Here is a 16,571-nt window from a genome sequence, read left to right as displayed (position 1 = left end):
TGACTGCAGCTAGGAGGGCTGATTAGAGGTGGTATCAGGAGTCTGATGGTAGAGAAGAGTCAGAGCAGGTCGTTAGGGAGGAGCAACAATTGTCTGGAAGCAAGACAGGAGCAAGGAAGACATCTACCCATCCAACAGGCCCTTGGCAAAAGGGAGGTGGGAGAGAAAATAGCCACCCCTTGAAAGAGCTATAGGGGAGACAGGGCCTTCAGGCTCCTGTGAGAGCCAGACAGTGAAGGGAATGTTCCACGAAGAGGGCCCCCTGGAAGGCCTGTGGAGGACTGAGGGGCAGGGGTCTGAGGAGGAAGGCGTATAGGATGCCATATAAGAAGGCACTTAGGTGGATGAGCAGTGACCTGGGAGTTAAGGGGGCATAACTAAGAGTGGACAGATGTTATGGTAAGGCTGGCTGATCTCCAAGACGAATAGTGGAGGGGAGGCTGCTAGTGTTGAAGGCAAAGGAAGAGTTCTGGGGTGTTTGAGCTGATAGCAGTGGGGGTGAGTGGTCTTAAGCAGAAGATGTGGGTCAGGAAAGAAATCCCTTCCGGAATTACTGAATACCCCCAGGTGTCCCGTGTCTGCATCTCTTAACCTGCTCTTTCTAAACTCAAAGCAGTTAAGCTTCAACTCCTCATTGGCCTCAGTTAGCTTCTGTGGTTCTAGTATGGAATCGATCCTATGCCAGAGCAGCAAAGGTCGGTGACAGTGTCAGGGCCGGCCCTGGGCCCAGCAGCTGACATGTGTTTCGTAAAGGTCATTTTCTTCCTCTCCCCCCAGCAACCTCTTTAGTTTCGTCTCCTTCCTTCCTCACTGAAGGAAGTTATTATGTCTTTCCATTGGTACTCGTGTGCCAAAAGCCAGAGATACTTTTTTCCTCCAAAAGCAAGAACTCACATAATTCTCAAATGAAATGACTGTATGTCTGATTCCCTTCTCTTCCCCCATCTGCCACCCAGGACGGGCGTCATGGGCATGTAACCTCTAAAGTCACAAAGGCTCTTGGCTTCATGCTCTGCTATTGCCATCCTGCAATTTTTAATTTTTGAACAAAGGGTTCCCAATTTTCATTTTGCACAGGGCTCTGCAAAGCTGGTCCTGTGCTTATTCCAGCCCCCTGCCCTCCAAAAAACCAAATAACAGTAAAATATGACCCTGGCGGGGTCAGGCCATTTGATTTATTATCCCATCAATGTGTCAACATTTTAGTGATGAAGGGGATTTTGAAAATAATGAAAAACACCTTAACAATACCATTTGTAAATAAGAAAATAATTGAGTTCATCTAAAACCTATGAACTCCCAGTTTTTAATCTTTTTTTTCAACCTGAGGAACTAGCATCACTTTCAGAAGGATTCTTCATTTATTGCCATTACCTCTACGTATTAATAAGTTGAAAATCTGAAAGTTATTCTTAACTCCAAGTGAAGCATGACTGAATTATTATTGTTCATGCCAAAGAGAAGATTGAATCCTTCCTTGAGCATGCTTCATGCCTGCATGTAGGAGCTCTCCCCTTGTCTTTACAGAAGACATCCTCTGGTGCGTCCATTCGAGAACCGTAGTCTTGGGTAAGAAAGAGGTGACACAGGCAGGGCAGGGCAGGACAAGGATGCATAGCAGGTGGAATCATCATTAATCTGGGGGCAGATGGCAGACCTGCCTTATTGCACTCATAGTCTGGGGAGAGCAGAGCCCTCCACAGATTAAGCCATTGAACCTGGATAATGGTGACTGGTGTTAAATGAGGAGTCTACACGGGCTTTTTAGATTCAACAGTGCCAGACATGTACTCGATGCACCCTTGACCCAGATTCAAGATGAATTTGTCACCAAGACCGGGCAAGCAGGTACCTGAAATACTGACAATGTAGTAGTTCTTTTACTGCGGAAATCATAGTGATGATGCTGTGATACACAATAGCAAGTATTTTCTACAGAGAGGGAGCGTTTGGATTAGAGCCACTCAAGCCACATCCAGCATTTCTTCTTTAAACATTAGAACCCTTTCTGGAAAGCCGCAGCCTAAATTGTAGCTTAATGCTTGTTTTTTAGCTGTCATTTTTGTTTGTTTTCTTCTAAGAAAGTAAAACGCTAAAAAATATTTTTTTTGCCTTTTTTCCTCCAGCCTAAACCTCCACCGTGGGCACATTTAAAAGTATCGGTCTTTAGCGGTGCCTGGGTGACTCAGTCGGTTAAGCGTCTGCCTTCAGCTCCAGTCATGATCCCGGTATCCCGGGATCAAGCCCCACATCGGGTTCCTGGCTCAGCGGGGAGCCTGCTTCTCCCTCTCCCTCTGCCCCTCCCTCCCACTCGTGCTCTCTCTTCGCTCTCTCTCTCTCGTTCTCAAATAAATAAATAAAATCTTTAAAAAAAATAAGAAATAAAAGTATCAGTCTTTCACAAACTCAGTTCACCTTCCTACTGGTCATTTTACATCCTATTCTTTTAATGAGAAAACTAGCTGGAACATTAACATTCCTTAAATATAAGGATTCTGACTTTTTACTCTTATCAGTATCCTTCTTTGGGGTGCACAAGTTGACAAATTATTTGCTATTTTTCCAGGCTGTCCTATGGAGTCAAGAATCCATTACACAAGGGAGCCAGTTGAGAAGGGGGAGAACACATTAGGCTGGGTTTTTTTCTCCTTACTGATTTTGAATTAAATCGGAGGCTTAGTGGATTCAGCTTAGTACCTGTTAGCCTTATATGGGAAGCTGTGAATGATTATTTGCCCTCAGGTCCAGCTGGCCCGGTCAGTCCTCCCGCTGAGACACATCAGCAAGGGGAGGGGGCCCCGATGAGCCTGCCAAAGCTGTAATTCACAGTGAGGAGGGAGATGTTGTCAGAAGGCCTCACCAGGTTTAGCTTGCAAGCTGGCAGGCAGCCGTTGGCTCTCCAGGTGAGGCTTCACTGTCTTGAGTTGGCGAGCTGGGCACTTGACCAGCTTTACCGCAATAGTGAACTCAGCTAATACCAGCTGGGTGCAGGCATGCTTCCTGCCCTGAAGCCCAAGGCTCTGACGTGAGAGAACTTTGAGAATGGCATGCATTCATTCAAATATTCGTTGAACACCTACTACATATGCCTGGCACTGTGCCATATGCTGGTTATATAATGGTAGACTTCATAGATACGGCCCCTGCTTTCTCATGGGCCGTACCGTCTTAGTGGAGCAAGTCAACATTACAAATCCCACAAATTATCTAATAGTTACAAATTGTGGTAAGGGCTAAGAAAGAAAACATAATGTACTGACTACATTTGAGGCCGGACTTTATTTAGATCAGGGGCTAGGGAAAGGCCTCCAGCGTTAAGCAGAAGTTACTTGGCCAAAGAGGGAGGCATGGTCAGGTTGAGAAGTAGCACACGCTAAGGTCCTGAGTCAGGGACGAGCTTGGCTTTTCTAGGAAACTGAAAGGCAGCCAGTACGCCCAGGGCGAAGTGAGCAAGACTGTGAGTAGTGCAAAGAAGTCCCGAACGTAGGTCAGGACCTAGAGCAGCAGGGAGAGGAAATTATTATTTCATGCTAAATGTTTCATCCTCATGTGGTGCTGGGAAGCCACCAGGAGTTTTAAACCAAGACGTGACATAATCTGATTTATGTTTTTAGAAGTACTTTTCATTCACAAAGGTTAAGGCTGCAAGCACTTAATTTTTCATAACAATTTGGGAACTATATCAAAAAGCATGCAACTCTCAAAACTATCAAATAGGGCAACTGGGGGAGTGAATGAGGCTTAATTTCTTTTAAAAGGATGCTTTATAAATGTATGCCATTTACAATTAGGGCCAGAGGTCTGATCACCTTAGTTGTAGCAACAGCTCTGCTGAAGAGATCGCTTCTGTCTTTTGGAACATGAATTTGATTTAAAAAAACCTCAAAACAAAACACAAGTAGCTTAAACCATCAGTATAAGTTTCTACTGCTGTCTGTAAAGCAGACGTGTGCCTTTTTAGCTGGCTGCTATTCTCACGCAAGTCAGAGGCCGTGAGAGAAAGAGAGGAAGCATTGGTGTCTGGTCATAACGGATTGTATTTCTTTTCCTAGGGTTTTGTTTTTTTTCTTCTTCTTCTTTTTTTGCTCTGCTTGACTGTTGAGAATGAAAACAAGCCAACTCTATGGTCTCAGATGAAGGGAGAGGAGAATATCAGAGTGAGGTGGATAGGGATTCTGCGACGCCCTGAACCTCAAAAACACTGCTAATTCCTATCTTGACTTTCTCAATAAGTAATGAAAACGCCAGGGACTTATAAGTGAATGTTTTGTTGGCTTAGCCTATGTTTCTGAAAGAGGCTCTCTTTGATATTCGCAGAGGAAAACTGGTTTCAGCTGGGGAGTTTTAGAAGAGTCCGGATTAATACGCAGATTACCTTTCCTGCTTATGAATAATCCATGACGGATTTTAACCCTCCTCTCCAAGAATGAGTCCACTCACTGTCCACTGTCTGGAGGAGCATAATTTCCTAACCAGTACCTTTCTCCTCAGAAAGAATTTATTTCTAAAAGATGAGAAACTTTCATTCGATAGCTTTAAGATAAAGTTAAGTGTATGAAATCATTAAATGACATTCTAGCATCTTTATTACACTTCAGAAAAACTTTTTGGACCAATGTTTGCTTTCCTACCCTTCAGCAAATAAAAGTCATTCCAACACCTCTTTTGAAAAGCGACTGTTAGAAAGATTATAAATTTCAGATTGTTGCTTAACTGGCCCCAGAAAAGCTAGTTAGAGAATATACCCAAGGAAGATCTTAAGCACTAAATCCCATTATAACTAATAGCATCTCTACATTACTCTGGTATTGGGAGGGGGAACAATAAGATTTAAGATTAAAGAATTTTAATAGTTCCTTAGAGATTACGTTAATAGAGTTTATTCATAAATTATGCCTCTTTCCTGTGTTCAGTGACACACTAGGAAAATATGTCAGTTGATGAGCAGGTTCCAGAAGAGATATACTACATAAATTATGTTTCTTTTTTTCATCATTACTTTGTTTTATTCTTTGAAATAAATCTTTTGAAAATGGTGGCTAATTTTCATAATAAGCTAAAAGGTCATCACAAACTGATGATCTAGTGTGTGTAGCTTTTGAAATATTTTTTTTGCAACGTAAAAAAGAAAAAAAAATCAGTGCCTTTATCTTTATTACATTTATATAAGGAAGACCTTGAATTGAAATCTAATAGTTTTTTGCTGACTCGCCCAATGCTAATATCTACCGTGATATTAATTTTATTGTTGCTCATTTGGAAACCTCGGGATATAAAATAAACTTAATTTTAAATGGTAGCTATTTGACAGCCTAGAAGTAGTAGTGGGGGTAGCGGGAAAGGAAGATGACAGTTCTGAGTCCAAACATTCCATGTAGATTAGAAAGTGGAGGCTCCTTTTTTTTTTTAAGATTGATTTATTTATTTTAGAGAGAGAGCACGTGCGAGTGGGGAGAGGGTCAGAGGGAGAGAGTGAGAGAGAGAGAATCTCAAGTAGACTTCCTGCTGAGCGCAGAGCCCGACCGGGTCCTCCATCCTAGGACCCTGAGATCATGACCTGAGCCAGTCAAGAGTTGCCGCTTAACCGACTTAACCTGGGAGCCACCCAGGCATCCCAGAAAGTGGAGACTCTTAGATATGAAGCTGTTACCCGAGTGAATTTGCCTAGCAAGAAGCACAGTTGAGCCCAGAACCCAGTTCTGTGACTCCTGGTCCGAGGCTCCATCAAGTCCAGAACTATCAAAAATAGCCTAGATTGTAACTGTGGATGTCTTAGCTTTGGTGTAACTTTAAACTCTTCCATTAATGTAACTGGAGACTTATGTATTTATGTTTAGAATTGGTATTTAAAAACATCCTGGGAAGATCAGTTACACAATGAAGCACACTTTTCACATGATTTTTGTTTTCTAATGCTATTCACAATTGGAACCGGTTTTAAAACACCGTTGTCCACTAGAGGTCACCTTTCTTCAAGATGAGGGCCCCTTCCCTAATGCTCTGTTAACCTGGTTTTAAGTCAAGCACCGCCACCTTGGAGAAATGAACAGCCTTTTCTGTCATGGGGATTCCATGTGGTGCTGTAGCTACACGTACTTGTATTGGTAGGTAAAGCTGTCTGGGCTACTGAAAAACCTGGAGGGACGGAGGGAGAGTGTGCCCCTGCTTCCTCTACACACACACACACACACGCACGCACACGCACACTTTGTGCTAGTTCTGGCTTGGCTCCTCTTGACAGACCAACTTATTCTTGTTTGAAAGTCTTGTGTTAGCCCTGGCAGGTTTATACTACCTTTCACTTTCCTGCCACTGCTCTCTGTGACTCCAAAGGCTGGGAAATGGAGACGAAAAGAAATGGTCCTTAAAAACTGACATAAATTTGGGATGAAACCATGTAGACTTCACCCAAATTTATCTGAGTCAGTTACTATTTTTCTACAGCATGCGAATTTCAGTCAGCGTTGGCCAGAAAATACTATGGGGAGAGGACTAGGACCGTGTCCAATAAACAAGCACTTTGGCAGATTCTATTGAAATATAAAGCATCGCATTATTCTAGAAGGAGAGGGAGCCTGCCTGCTATAACACGGCCTGACGCATCTGGTTTCAAACTGTTGTCTGTAGAAACCCAGGGTTGTGGGAGATATTTTTAAAGGCTCACTTGCACCTGTTCTATGAGCTGCTAAACACCTCACCCCCAGCCCCCCCCCAAAAAAAATCAAATTGGTAATTAAAGAGATGTGAAAATAATTCTGAATATAGATACAAATGAGATTGTCTGTGAGGCCTTGGGCATTTGGAGAAGAGTGGTCCCGAAAAGCTGTGGTAAGAAGAATTTAACATTTCAGCCCAAATGTAGTGATTCATTCCCTCATATCTATGCAAAGTATTTTGCCCCACCCCCTTTTTGACATCAGCATATTAATTTATCTCTCCAGGCTAAGTAGTCTTTTACAAAGGTCCTTAAAACTGAACTTGTAAATGTGTCATTGACCATGTAGGTGGTACCTCTGGACTGGTCTTACTAAAAAGTCATGCCTGTGCATGTCCAAGAAGGAAAAATTATCTGAGATGCCCACGGGGCCCAGCACAGTTCAGTGCCAGGTTAGGGCACATTCCCTCATCAAGCCTAATAGGTAGATTGCACAATGCCAAGTGAATGGCCCATACCTCAAATGAGCAGGTCTGGTTCTAGAGAGATGACCTGTTGGAAGTTTGGGCGCTCTGTCTTTTCTCTATCTGTTCCTTATGACAAATGTGAGCAGTTGCTCTATGGTGTTAGTAAGTCAATCTGGAAATAAATTTCTTATTACTTTGCTGTCAAGCTTCTAGATATGTTTCATGAAGAATATCAGAGATTGCAACATAAGCTATTAAAAAGGCCGGCTACCATTTCCCACTACTTATCTATGTGAAACCAGATTCTCTTGATGTGGTGCAATCAAACAAACTAAATAAATGTAAAAATACAGTTGGACTAAAACTTTAACTGACGTCTATAAGTTCTTTTTTTTTTTTTTAAAGATTTTTTTATTTATTTACTTGAGAGAGAGAGAATGAGAGAGAGCAAGCACATGAGAGGGGGGAGGGTCAGAGGGAGAAGCAGACTCCCTGCCGAGCAGGGAGCCCGATGCGGGACTCGATCCAGGGACTCCAGGATCATGACCTGAGCCGAAGGCAGTCGCTTAACCAACTGAGCCACCCAGGCGCCCTGACGTCTATAAGTTCTATTTTCAAATATTTATGTACAACAAAACAGCTTCATGTTCTCAATAAAGGATATAATCGGTAAATATCATAAATTTGAACTAAAAATTTTATGTTGCTCTAAAAACACTTCTATTATTTTGCATATCAGTTTTCATTTTAAAAACAGATTCTAATACTTCAAAAAAGAAAAGAAAATGTGACAACCATTGATTCACGCTAATAATTTGCTCAGGAAACTATTTTTAATACCTGAAACAAAGGTAACCAGGGTCAGAATAGTAAAAACTTCTGAGTAAATTAGTTTACAGTGGTTTGTAAGACTCTCAGATAAGTTCCTTATTTATAGTTACAGGGATAAAAAAATTATAACCCATCTCATTTTTATACTTCTCTCACTTCCCATTTCTGGGCCTCAGAGCTTGTGGGAATATTCTGATACCAAGCATTCTCTCTGTCATGTGAGAAATGACCTCGATGCAACAGGAGCCTCCAAGTCCATTACAGACACTCTATCCCAGAAGTCGCAGACCAAAGTAACATGCTCAAATCATAGTTCATTGACTCAAGTTAGAATGCACATCAAAAAGCAAGGGAAAGGGGACACACTGACATACACAGGATACGGCGTAGGACCACACTACCTGAATCTTAGGTTATGCAATATTGCTATGTCCAGCCTTTCTGCCACAGCCACCTTGCCTGTCGATGATAAGGTTGTGAGCCAGAGTTGAAGTTGGAGAAGGGAGGCCCAGTTAGACAGAGGTGCCTGCCAATGACACGCAACTTGGTTTATCAGAGACACAGGGGCAAGTCCTTCCGGCTTCCTCTGTAGCTCGCCGCCTCTGCTGATGAGCAGCTATGGATCGTATTTGCATTTTTTGGGCAGAGGACACGTAGGGCCAGAATGGATGTCACCAGTGGACAGTCAGTGTACAATCTAATGAATATTGAATGCCTCGGGTTATTTAGCGTGTTGTGAATATTAGGTGCTTCTTTATTCTTTCCATTCCTTTCTGTGCCCTGCACACACACGCTTGATCCATGTCTAACACATCCAGGTTACTGACTGACTTACTGATACTTAACACATATCATGAATTCTGCCTCTGTCTGCTTGCGCACTCATTGTCTCCATCTAAATATCTTATGCGGTTTCACATATGTCTGACAGGCTACTACATATTCATCATCTGTTCTTCACACCTCATAAGTTTCATTCATCCCATTTGTTTTTCTTGTTCTTCTATAGCATTAGCTGAATATTTTCAAGAAATACAGCAGCACCCTCTACCAAATCTCTTGGAAAAGCTTTCCACCATATTGGTCCAGACTCTCTGATCCCACCTTATCCCTCCCTGCCCTTCAGGTCTTAACCACCTGCTCCTCCTTTAAGGGCCCAAGGATACTCCCCACGTGTGCTCCTGCATCTTTCTCCACCAGGACCACCGTGACCTCCTCCTTACTCAACACTGCTTCATAACTCTGTTCATCATATCTTCAGGTCCACGGCTGAATGAAGACCCATCACGTGCTCCTGGTCTAACTCCAGGACCTGGCCCTTTTGGTTATTTTCACCAATTGTCGTCAATTTCTCCCTTCTCACTAGCTCCTTCCCTGCTGAACACATATATGTTTGGGTCTCCCCTATCTGAAAAATCAACCACAACCACAGCCCCTCTGATTCCACTATGCACTCCAGCCTACCACCCTAATGCTTTAATTCATCAACAGACTTCCTTACAAACTGCTTTCTACTCAGTCCTTCAACTTCTTAACCACTTATAACCTGGCTTCCACCCTAAAACACTACTACTGAGATTATTCTCTCAAGAGGAACCGACGACTTCCTAATAGTCAGAACTAATGGCTTTTGGTTGTGTTTACCTTCCACCCTACTAGTCTTGTCTGCTTCCCTGCAGAAAAGCATTTGAAGCAATTTAGTGCAATTTGCCAGCAGCCCCCATCATCCCCTCACTACATTGGTTTTCATTTTCCTCCCACCCTGTTAACCACATTCCCTTTGCTTCCTCTTGCTCTCTAAATGTGGGCTTTCACCCAAGATTAGTATTAATTTCCTATTGCAGCTGCAAAAATTTACCCCAACTTAGTGACTTAGGTCGATACAAATAATTATCTTGTAGTTCTGGAGGTCAGAAGTTTGTAAGGAGTCTTAGTGGACTAATATGGACATGTCAACAGGGCTGTGCTCCTTCTGGAGGCTCTAGGGGGGAATCCATCTCCTTTCCTCTTCTAGAGGCCTCCCATACTCCTTGGTTTGTGAGCTCTCCCTTTGTCCTCAAAGCCAACAACACTGGGCCAAGCCTTTCCCACATTACCATCTCTCTGATCCTTCCTCTTCGGCCTCCTCCTTTTACTTTGAGGACCCTTGTGATGACATTAGGCCCATCTAGATAACCAGGATAATCTCCCATCTCAAGGTCAGCTGATTATCAACCTTAATTCCCCTTTCCCAGGTGGGGATTAGGATGTGGATACTTTGGGAAGTCATTATTGTGCTTACCACAGGATGTCTTTGTTTTCTTACTGTTTTTTCTCTACAATCTCTCCCTTCATCTAGTTTTCTACAGCTTCAACTTTCCTGTCCCTGCAAAAAAAAAACCCAAATTCTATCTGTTGACCTGACTTGTCTCCTGAGCCCCAGTTGCCTCCTGCACCTTCAACTCAGAACTTATGGGGAGAAATAAAAGAACTCATTACTGCAGCCCAGTCCCCCAGAATCAGTTCCCCCTTCTGACTTCCCTGTTCTTTGCGCAGCACCAGCTTTACTCCAGCAGTACCCTCAAAGCCTTATGACTCCTTGTCTTGTTCACTCGCAAGTCAGACCGCTGGCTGGATGCATCAGTTCGTTTTTCACGGTGTCTCATGCAATTCGTCCCTCTGTCTTTTCCTTTCCATCCCCACTATCGCCTCCATCGTTCAGGCCTCTCTTTGTTCTTGACCTCTTGCATTGCCTTTAATTAGGAGAGGGGGAAAAATCCATTTCTGTTCCTCTCCTGAGCACCCAAGAGCTGTTTTACACATTATTCTCATTTCATCCTGTCAGCAATCCAATAAACAAGGAATTAACATCCTCAGTTGATAGAAGAGGAAACTGAGGCCCAAGATAAATGAGATGACGTTCTGAAGGTCGTGGTCATTTATACATTCAGTTAAAAATATTTATTGAGAGCCTGTTACATGCCAGGTACTATTTCAGATGCTGGGGATATTAGCACTGAATAAACCAACCAAGATCCAAGTTCTAAGTAAACTTACATTAATCTAGAAATAAAAAAGATAGGTATTCAAGACGTGAACAACCAAATGAACAAGATTACTGCAGTCTCCTGGTGTACCCTTGCTAAGAGTTCTCCTCGTCTCCAGAATTCCTAGTGAACAAACAACGAAATCTCTTTGAAGGCACAAATCATGCACCATTATATACAATCATTTGTATACTGCCTTATTTCTCTTACCAAACTCCTTGAGGACAGAAACACTTCTTCACATAGCACATAATAGGAATCTGTCTCAACTACAAGGTTGTAAGAATTGAGGGAAATGTCGGGGACAGTACTTTGTAAACTATAAAGCCATTTTCCAAGGTTTGTTGTCTAGGTGACACCAATTGTGTTCTTTGGTAGGTCCTTCAAGGACCTAGTTGCCCTAATGTGGCCAGGATTGATGTTTTTCATAATTCCTTTTCTTCCATTGCTCTGAAGGAAGCACAGCTGAAAGCTTTAAAAAATGTCTACCTGCTTTTCCAAAATTCTTAAGGAAAAGCTTAAAAGTTTAAAACAATGCTTAAGACAATAACTTCCTTGCTCATCTTCCCCACCCCCATAACTGCCTTGTTTCCTAAAATTTCATTATGAACATTTTCAAACTGGACAGTTCTTAGGTGAATACCCATTTATGCCCCATCCAGATTTTACAGTTAAAGTTTTACTAAACTTGCTTTGTCACAGCTTGCCATCAAACTATCTCCTCTATCTATCCATCAGTTCATCTCATTTATTGATGCATTTCAAATGCCTGCATATCATTAACTACAGTTCAGAATTTGTTCACCAGATCTTTTTTATTCTTTTCAGGTAAATTTTGCATACAGTGCAAAAGTATATTATCCAATGAGTTTTGGCAAATGTACACAGCTGTGTAAGCCAAGCCCTTATCAAATCACACAGCTTGTGCCAGAAAGTTCCCCCTGCCCCCTCCGAGTTAGTCCCTAATCCCAATAATTCACTTTGAAACCGTGTGCTCACATGACTTGTAGACGTGACTTTTATCACTCCAGTCACTACCCCAAAAATCTCTTTCATTCTATTGCTATTAACTGCCACAATTGAAAAAAATACTTTTCTGGATTTACAGACACCATAGTTTGCTCAGTCCCAGAAAAACAGCTTAATCAAGAAATACTCTAATTTTTCTTCCTTTTAAGCATACCTTTGATTCAGATTTAGGTAGAACGATACTGCAGCCTCTTACTTTATGATAGATTTTGATTTTGAGGCCAACCTACATTGGCTCAGTCAAAGGGGTTTATTTCTCCAAATCTAGTGGGCCTCTATTTAGCATTGTTTAATAAGAACACATTCACAAGATATGAACTAGAAAATCTGGAGTTTTGTGTTTGTTTGTTTGTTTTTTTCTTGCTTTGATGCCTTGTTGTTGATATTCGAGGAGAGGAGGATTTATATTCTTGGGCATGTCACAACTTTCTTAGGCCTCAGTTTCCAGATCTGGAAAATAACAGTGTATCTCTTGTATCTCCTGCCTAAATCTGAAACCCAATAGTTTTTATGGGAAGGAAAGTTGTGTAGACCTAAGAAGAAAAAAGAATCTCTACGCTACATAGACCATACTTACACAGTTTGCCAATATTTTTTGGTCCAAAAATAACAAATGTTACTGTAGTTTGGTGAGTTATTCTAGCTTAAATGTTCTTGGAACAGCTGGTTTCTGTTTAAAGTTTTTTGTACTAGCAAATCATAATTTAAATTGTAACACAAAGTCCTTTCCAATGAATGACTATAAAGGGAAGCTTGCTTGATACATTACCTTTTTTTAATCTTGTTTATACCACTTGAGAGGGTTTTTTGACAGGATTTGGGATACAATTGTCAGAAATCTGTTCTCCCCAGAGCCACCTCTGAGTCACTTCCACTATTTATGGAACAGCAACTGTGAAGACTGGGATCATGTTTAGACTTTTTTTTTTTAAACAACACATGATAAATGTTTTTAGGAGCTTATGTAATCTATCCCAGAGCCTTTAGTTTTCAGAAGAGAACAGAGTCCTGGAAGCGGCTTTTTAGGCCTTTACAGCTTGAAAGCATGTTTCTGAGTCTTTAGGTCATAGACTGTCAAAGTAGTAACTTGAGTCAAGTTTTAATAGCCTTTGAAGTTAAAGCTGTTCTGTCTTGGAAAGTTGGGGTATGCCTTCTATATTAGGAATAGGATTTTCATTTCATCTTATTTATCACCTTGCAAAAGGAACTTTTACTAGGGCCTACTTTTCCTTACACATACTTATGATTCCAGAAACTTAATCTAGGGGGTTGTATAGCAAGGTGTTCCACACAGAAGTCTATGTCTCTGTCCAGTGTGGATGACTCAATAGAGAAGGATGGAGTTTGGGATGAGGGTGTATTGAATATTGTTTCCTTTCCCTGAAAAGTTTCTGTCCTCTTTTCTTCATCCTACGTTTAGGATGATCTAGCTCAGGTTTCTGCTTCATTCATCAAACTTTCATTGTGCCACCTGCCAATGAACAGGCCTAAAGAGTCCTTCAGTCCCACGGCCTTTCTCCTCCACAGAGAAGAGCTAGGAGCTAGGAGCTTCCGCAGGCTACACCTCCAGGGTACTTTTCGTTGGGACCCGGTGAACCCGGTGCCAAAACCCGAACCTGTGAGATCATCCATGGGGCCTTCCCTGCCACTTCTTCACTCCCCTAACTGGGAAGCTGAAGCCATGCATGTGCATGTGTCCCTGGAGTGGAACTCAAGTAGCAAACTTCTCTCCTGTTTGAATCTCAAATCACAAAATTGAAGAATATTTCTAAAAATAGGTTTTTCTCTTCCCAAGCAACAGAGGTGTTCTTACAAAATTATAAATACATCACCATATATTCCTAATGCAAATTCCCAGCATTCCTTAAGATAGGGCTTGATGCGCAAACATGTCAAACATGTTGGTTTCATTCCTCAGGCATAAAGTACTTGTTTTTCTCTGTCAGTAGCATGATGAAGACTGTGTGGCTAATAGTAAGAGTTTTTGAGGAGGTGGAGAGATAGATAGGTAAAAATTAATTAAGAATAATATCCCTATTGAATTTTTTTTTAATTTGGTGGTTTAAATTTAGTCAAGTCTTTATTGAGTATCATTTATGTGCTCAGGGCCATATTATTAAGAAACAACAAAATAAATTGCCTGTGGCAATTAGATAAGGAATTTTATTTTATTGTGTTTATTTTCTTAATTTGCCGTCATTAAATTAGTTTCAAGAACTTACAGAGCTAGTTGTTTCTTTCTATATATCCTAAAATCCCAGAATGACCCTGTGAAGCATTTTGGAAATTGTCTCCCTTTCCCCCCGCCCTCAGAAACACGTATTTCCCTTGAATACTATCTGCAAGTCCAGAATTCTTTCCATTACAGACTCTCAGGTAGAATGGTCTGTCTCTAGGATAGTATGTCCTGTATTAGGGTATCTATATATTCAAGTCCTGGCATTGGATTATATATAGAGATAACCTTATTTTCAAAAAAAAAAAAACCTTACAATCTAGTTTCATTTTCATGAAACGAATGACTTATACTGACTTTCATACCTTAATAAGCTCCCTCCCTAAAAAAATTTTAGAAATAATTATTTCATTCGATTTCTGTGTGACTTAAAAGGAAGCTTAAAAGCCAAAAAGAAGTGGGGAATCAAAAGCATTACCAAATAACATCCTTTTAAGGAACGAAGACCCTCCTTTTCGTTATAAAGTTGACAAACACTTCAAAAACTCAACACAGGAAACATCCCTTCAGCGTCCATGTTCAGAATGGATTGTTTTCCCTTCCGCACGTTAAAAGTTCTGAAATGATCCTCAAGGCCTCTTTTTTATAAGCACCATGCAAGCAGCATCTGTGGGCTGGCAGGATGATGCCGGAGGTTAGAAACGTTCAACTGCAACACTGGTTTGTGTCTGCCTCTCTCCCTCTCCCTCGCTGGCCTTTTTCCCTTTAATGAGGACTAGCATGTTTCCACATCACTTAGCTGCCTTCATAAAGCACCAGAAGGTCACACCAGCCCCAGACTGATCCTTTTCTTTGTGCCTATAATATAATTGGCTGATTGTGCCAGCGAGGAGCGCGCCCCCTCCCCCAGCCCCGTCCTAGCTCCATGTTTGTGAGCCTCGCTGCTGGTTTCCGAGGAGAGCGGCTCGGCTCCCTGCGCGCTTCCCGGCACAGGCGGTGCCACTGCGCAGGTTGCTCAGCGAAACAGCATCCATTTTAATCTGCGGGGAGCCCCTGCCTGCCCAGGGCGTTCTCGCCGCCAGTGGATGCTCCGCGCTTGGCCTCTGCAGCCTCGCTGAGCCGTCCTGCTTTGGGGTCTGGGCCCTAGGATGCACTGAGATGGTACATCAGGAGAACTGTTCGTATCAGGTAAGACTTACAGCCTGATTGTGAGGCCGGGATCCTCTGGGAGAGGAGGCCTTCCTCTTCCAAAGCAGCAGGTTGCCTCTTGCCGGATTTGCAAGGGATTTTGCCATCCTCCACTCTTGGCCTTCCCCGCATACAGTATCTGAATTGTAATTAGGTTTTCTGGGGAGTAATGGGGCAGAAAGCACTGCTTCCTTGGCCCTTAAAGCATACCGTGAAATCCACTGAGGTGATCTGTGCTTTGCACGTTCTCTGTGTCTGGGCAAATAAGAGGAACTGCTGTAAACTGTAATTGAATTTAAGGGGCTTCACGGAGGGAAAAACCTGGTCAGAATTCACTCAGGGAACATTGCAAAATGCGATTTTTTGCTCATTGCATAGGATGGGAGTTGTTTTGCATCCAGTTTTTAGGATTGTCTTTAAGGAAGTTATGTAAATAAGAAGCGTAAGTGATGGTCTGAGACATTTTCAAAAATCGGCCAGCATGCACTTGATGTTTAAAGTTGCACTTGTATGTCTTTCCAAACTTATTTTTACTAGCATGTTGTTTTCAGTGGTTAGCAAATAAGAATTAAGGGGCTGACGTGCATAAAAAAACTCCACATGGAAAATTTTTTAGTATCACATATCCATCTTTGTGCTAATTTGCTATATGGAGTTTTGAATTATACACTTAGACGATTTCAAAAGACCAGTTCGAGAGTGTTAATAACTCCTTCCTGCAACTTGGACTGTCAAGGCAACACTGAAAGCGTCCTCGATGTAAGCAGACAACGAGAATGTTCTCAGAGTAATTGCTCTTTGCGGCAGCAGGCATGGCTAATCCAAGTCCAGGGTGGTTACTGTTGGGGGATTACTCAACTGACCGAGTTCAGAAGCTCGAAGAGACCAGTTCTTTAACTTAACAATGCCTCTGCCTTGTGTGAGGTGGGTTGCCTGAGACAAGCAGGTGTTTCTCATTAGGTCAGATTTCCCAGAGGTAAATGTATGCAGGCAGAATCGTACATTTCACAGGACTCAAGACAGTGGTTTCTCAGCTAAGTAACGTGCGCCTGTAAAATATATTTATCCACTCTTCTCTCTGCTTCAAGATGGGAATTTTGTAATCACGGGCTTGTTTTATTGTATTTTCATTTCATAGTACATCTAGGTCCAGAGAGCCTAAATATCGAGATTTGCGGTTCCCAGGAATTCCTCCCATG

The 16,571-nt window shown here is 42.0% G+C and overlaps 1 protein-coding gene across 6 annotated transcripts in view; it reads left to right on the top strand.

Annotated features, from left to right (window-relative positions):
- The window catches only part of LOC118551455 (IQCJ-SCHIP1 readthrough transcript protein), a 737,664-nt gene that overhangs the window by 670,227 nt on the left and 50,866 nt on the right, over positions 1 to 16,571 (top strand). Inside the window, exon 1 of one of the 6 annotated variants that reach the window (XM_036117225.2) lies at positions 15,097 to 15,372. The exons of the other annotated variants lie outside the window; for them this stretch is intronic. Within the exon in view, the coding sequence (XP_035973118.1) occupies positions 15,343 to 15,372 (30 nt within the window). The 5' untranslated portion in view covers positions 15,097 to 15,342. Of the gene's footprint in view, positions 1 to 15,096; positions 15,373 to 16,571 lie in introns of those variants that run through there. 6 annotated transcript variants of the gene reach the window in all.

Source organism: Halichoerus grypus, chromosome 1, assembly GCF_964656455.1.
Source record: "Halichoerus grypus chromosome 1, mHalGry1.hap1.1, whole genome shotgun sequence".
Taxonomy (NCBI): domain Eukaryota; kingdom Metazoa; phylum Chordata; class Mammalia; order Carnivora; family Phocidae; genus Halichoerus; species Halichoerus grypus.
Note: the sequence above shows the minus strand (reverse complement) of the source record. Positions and strands in the feature narration are given on the sequence as shown.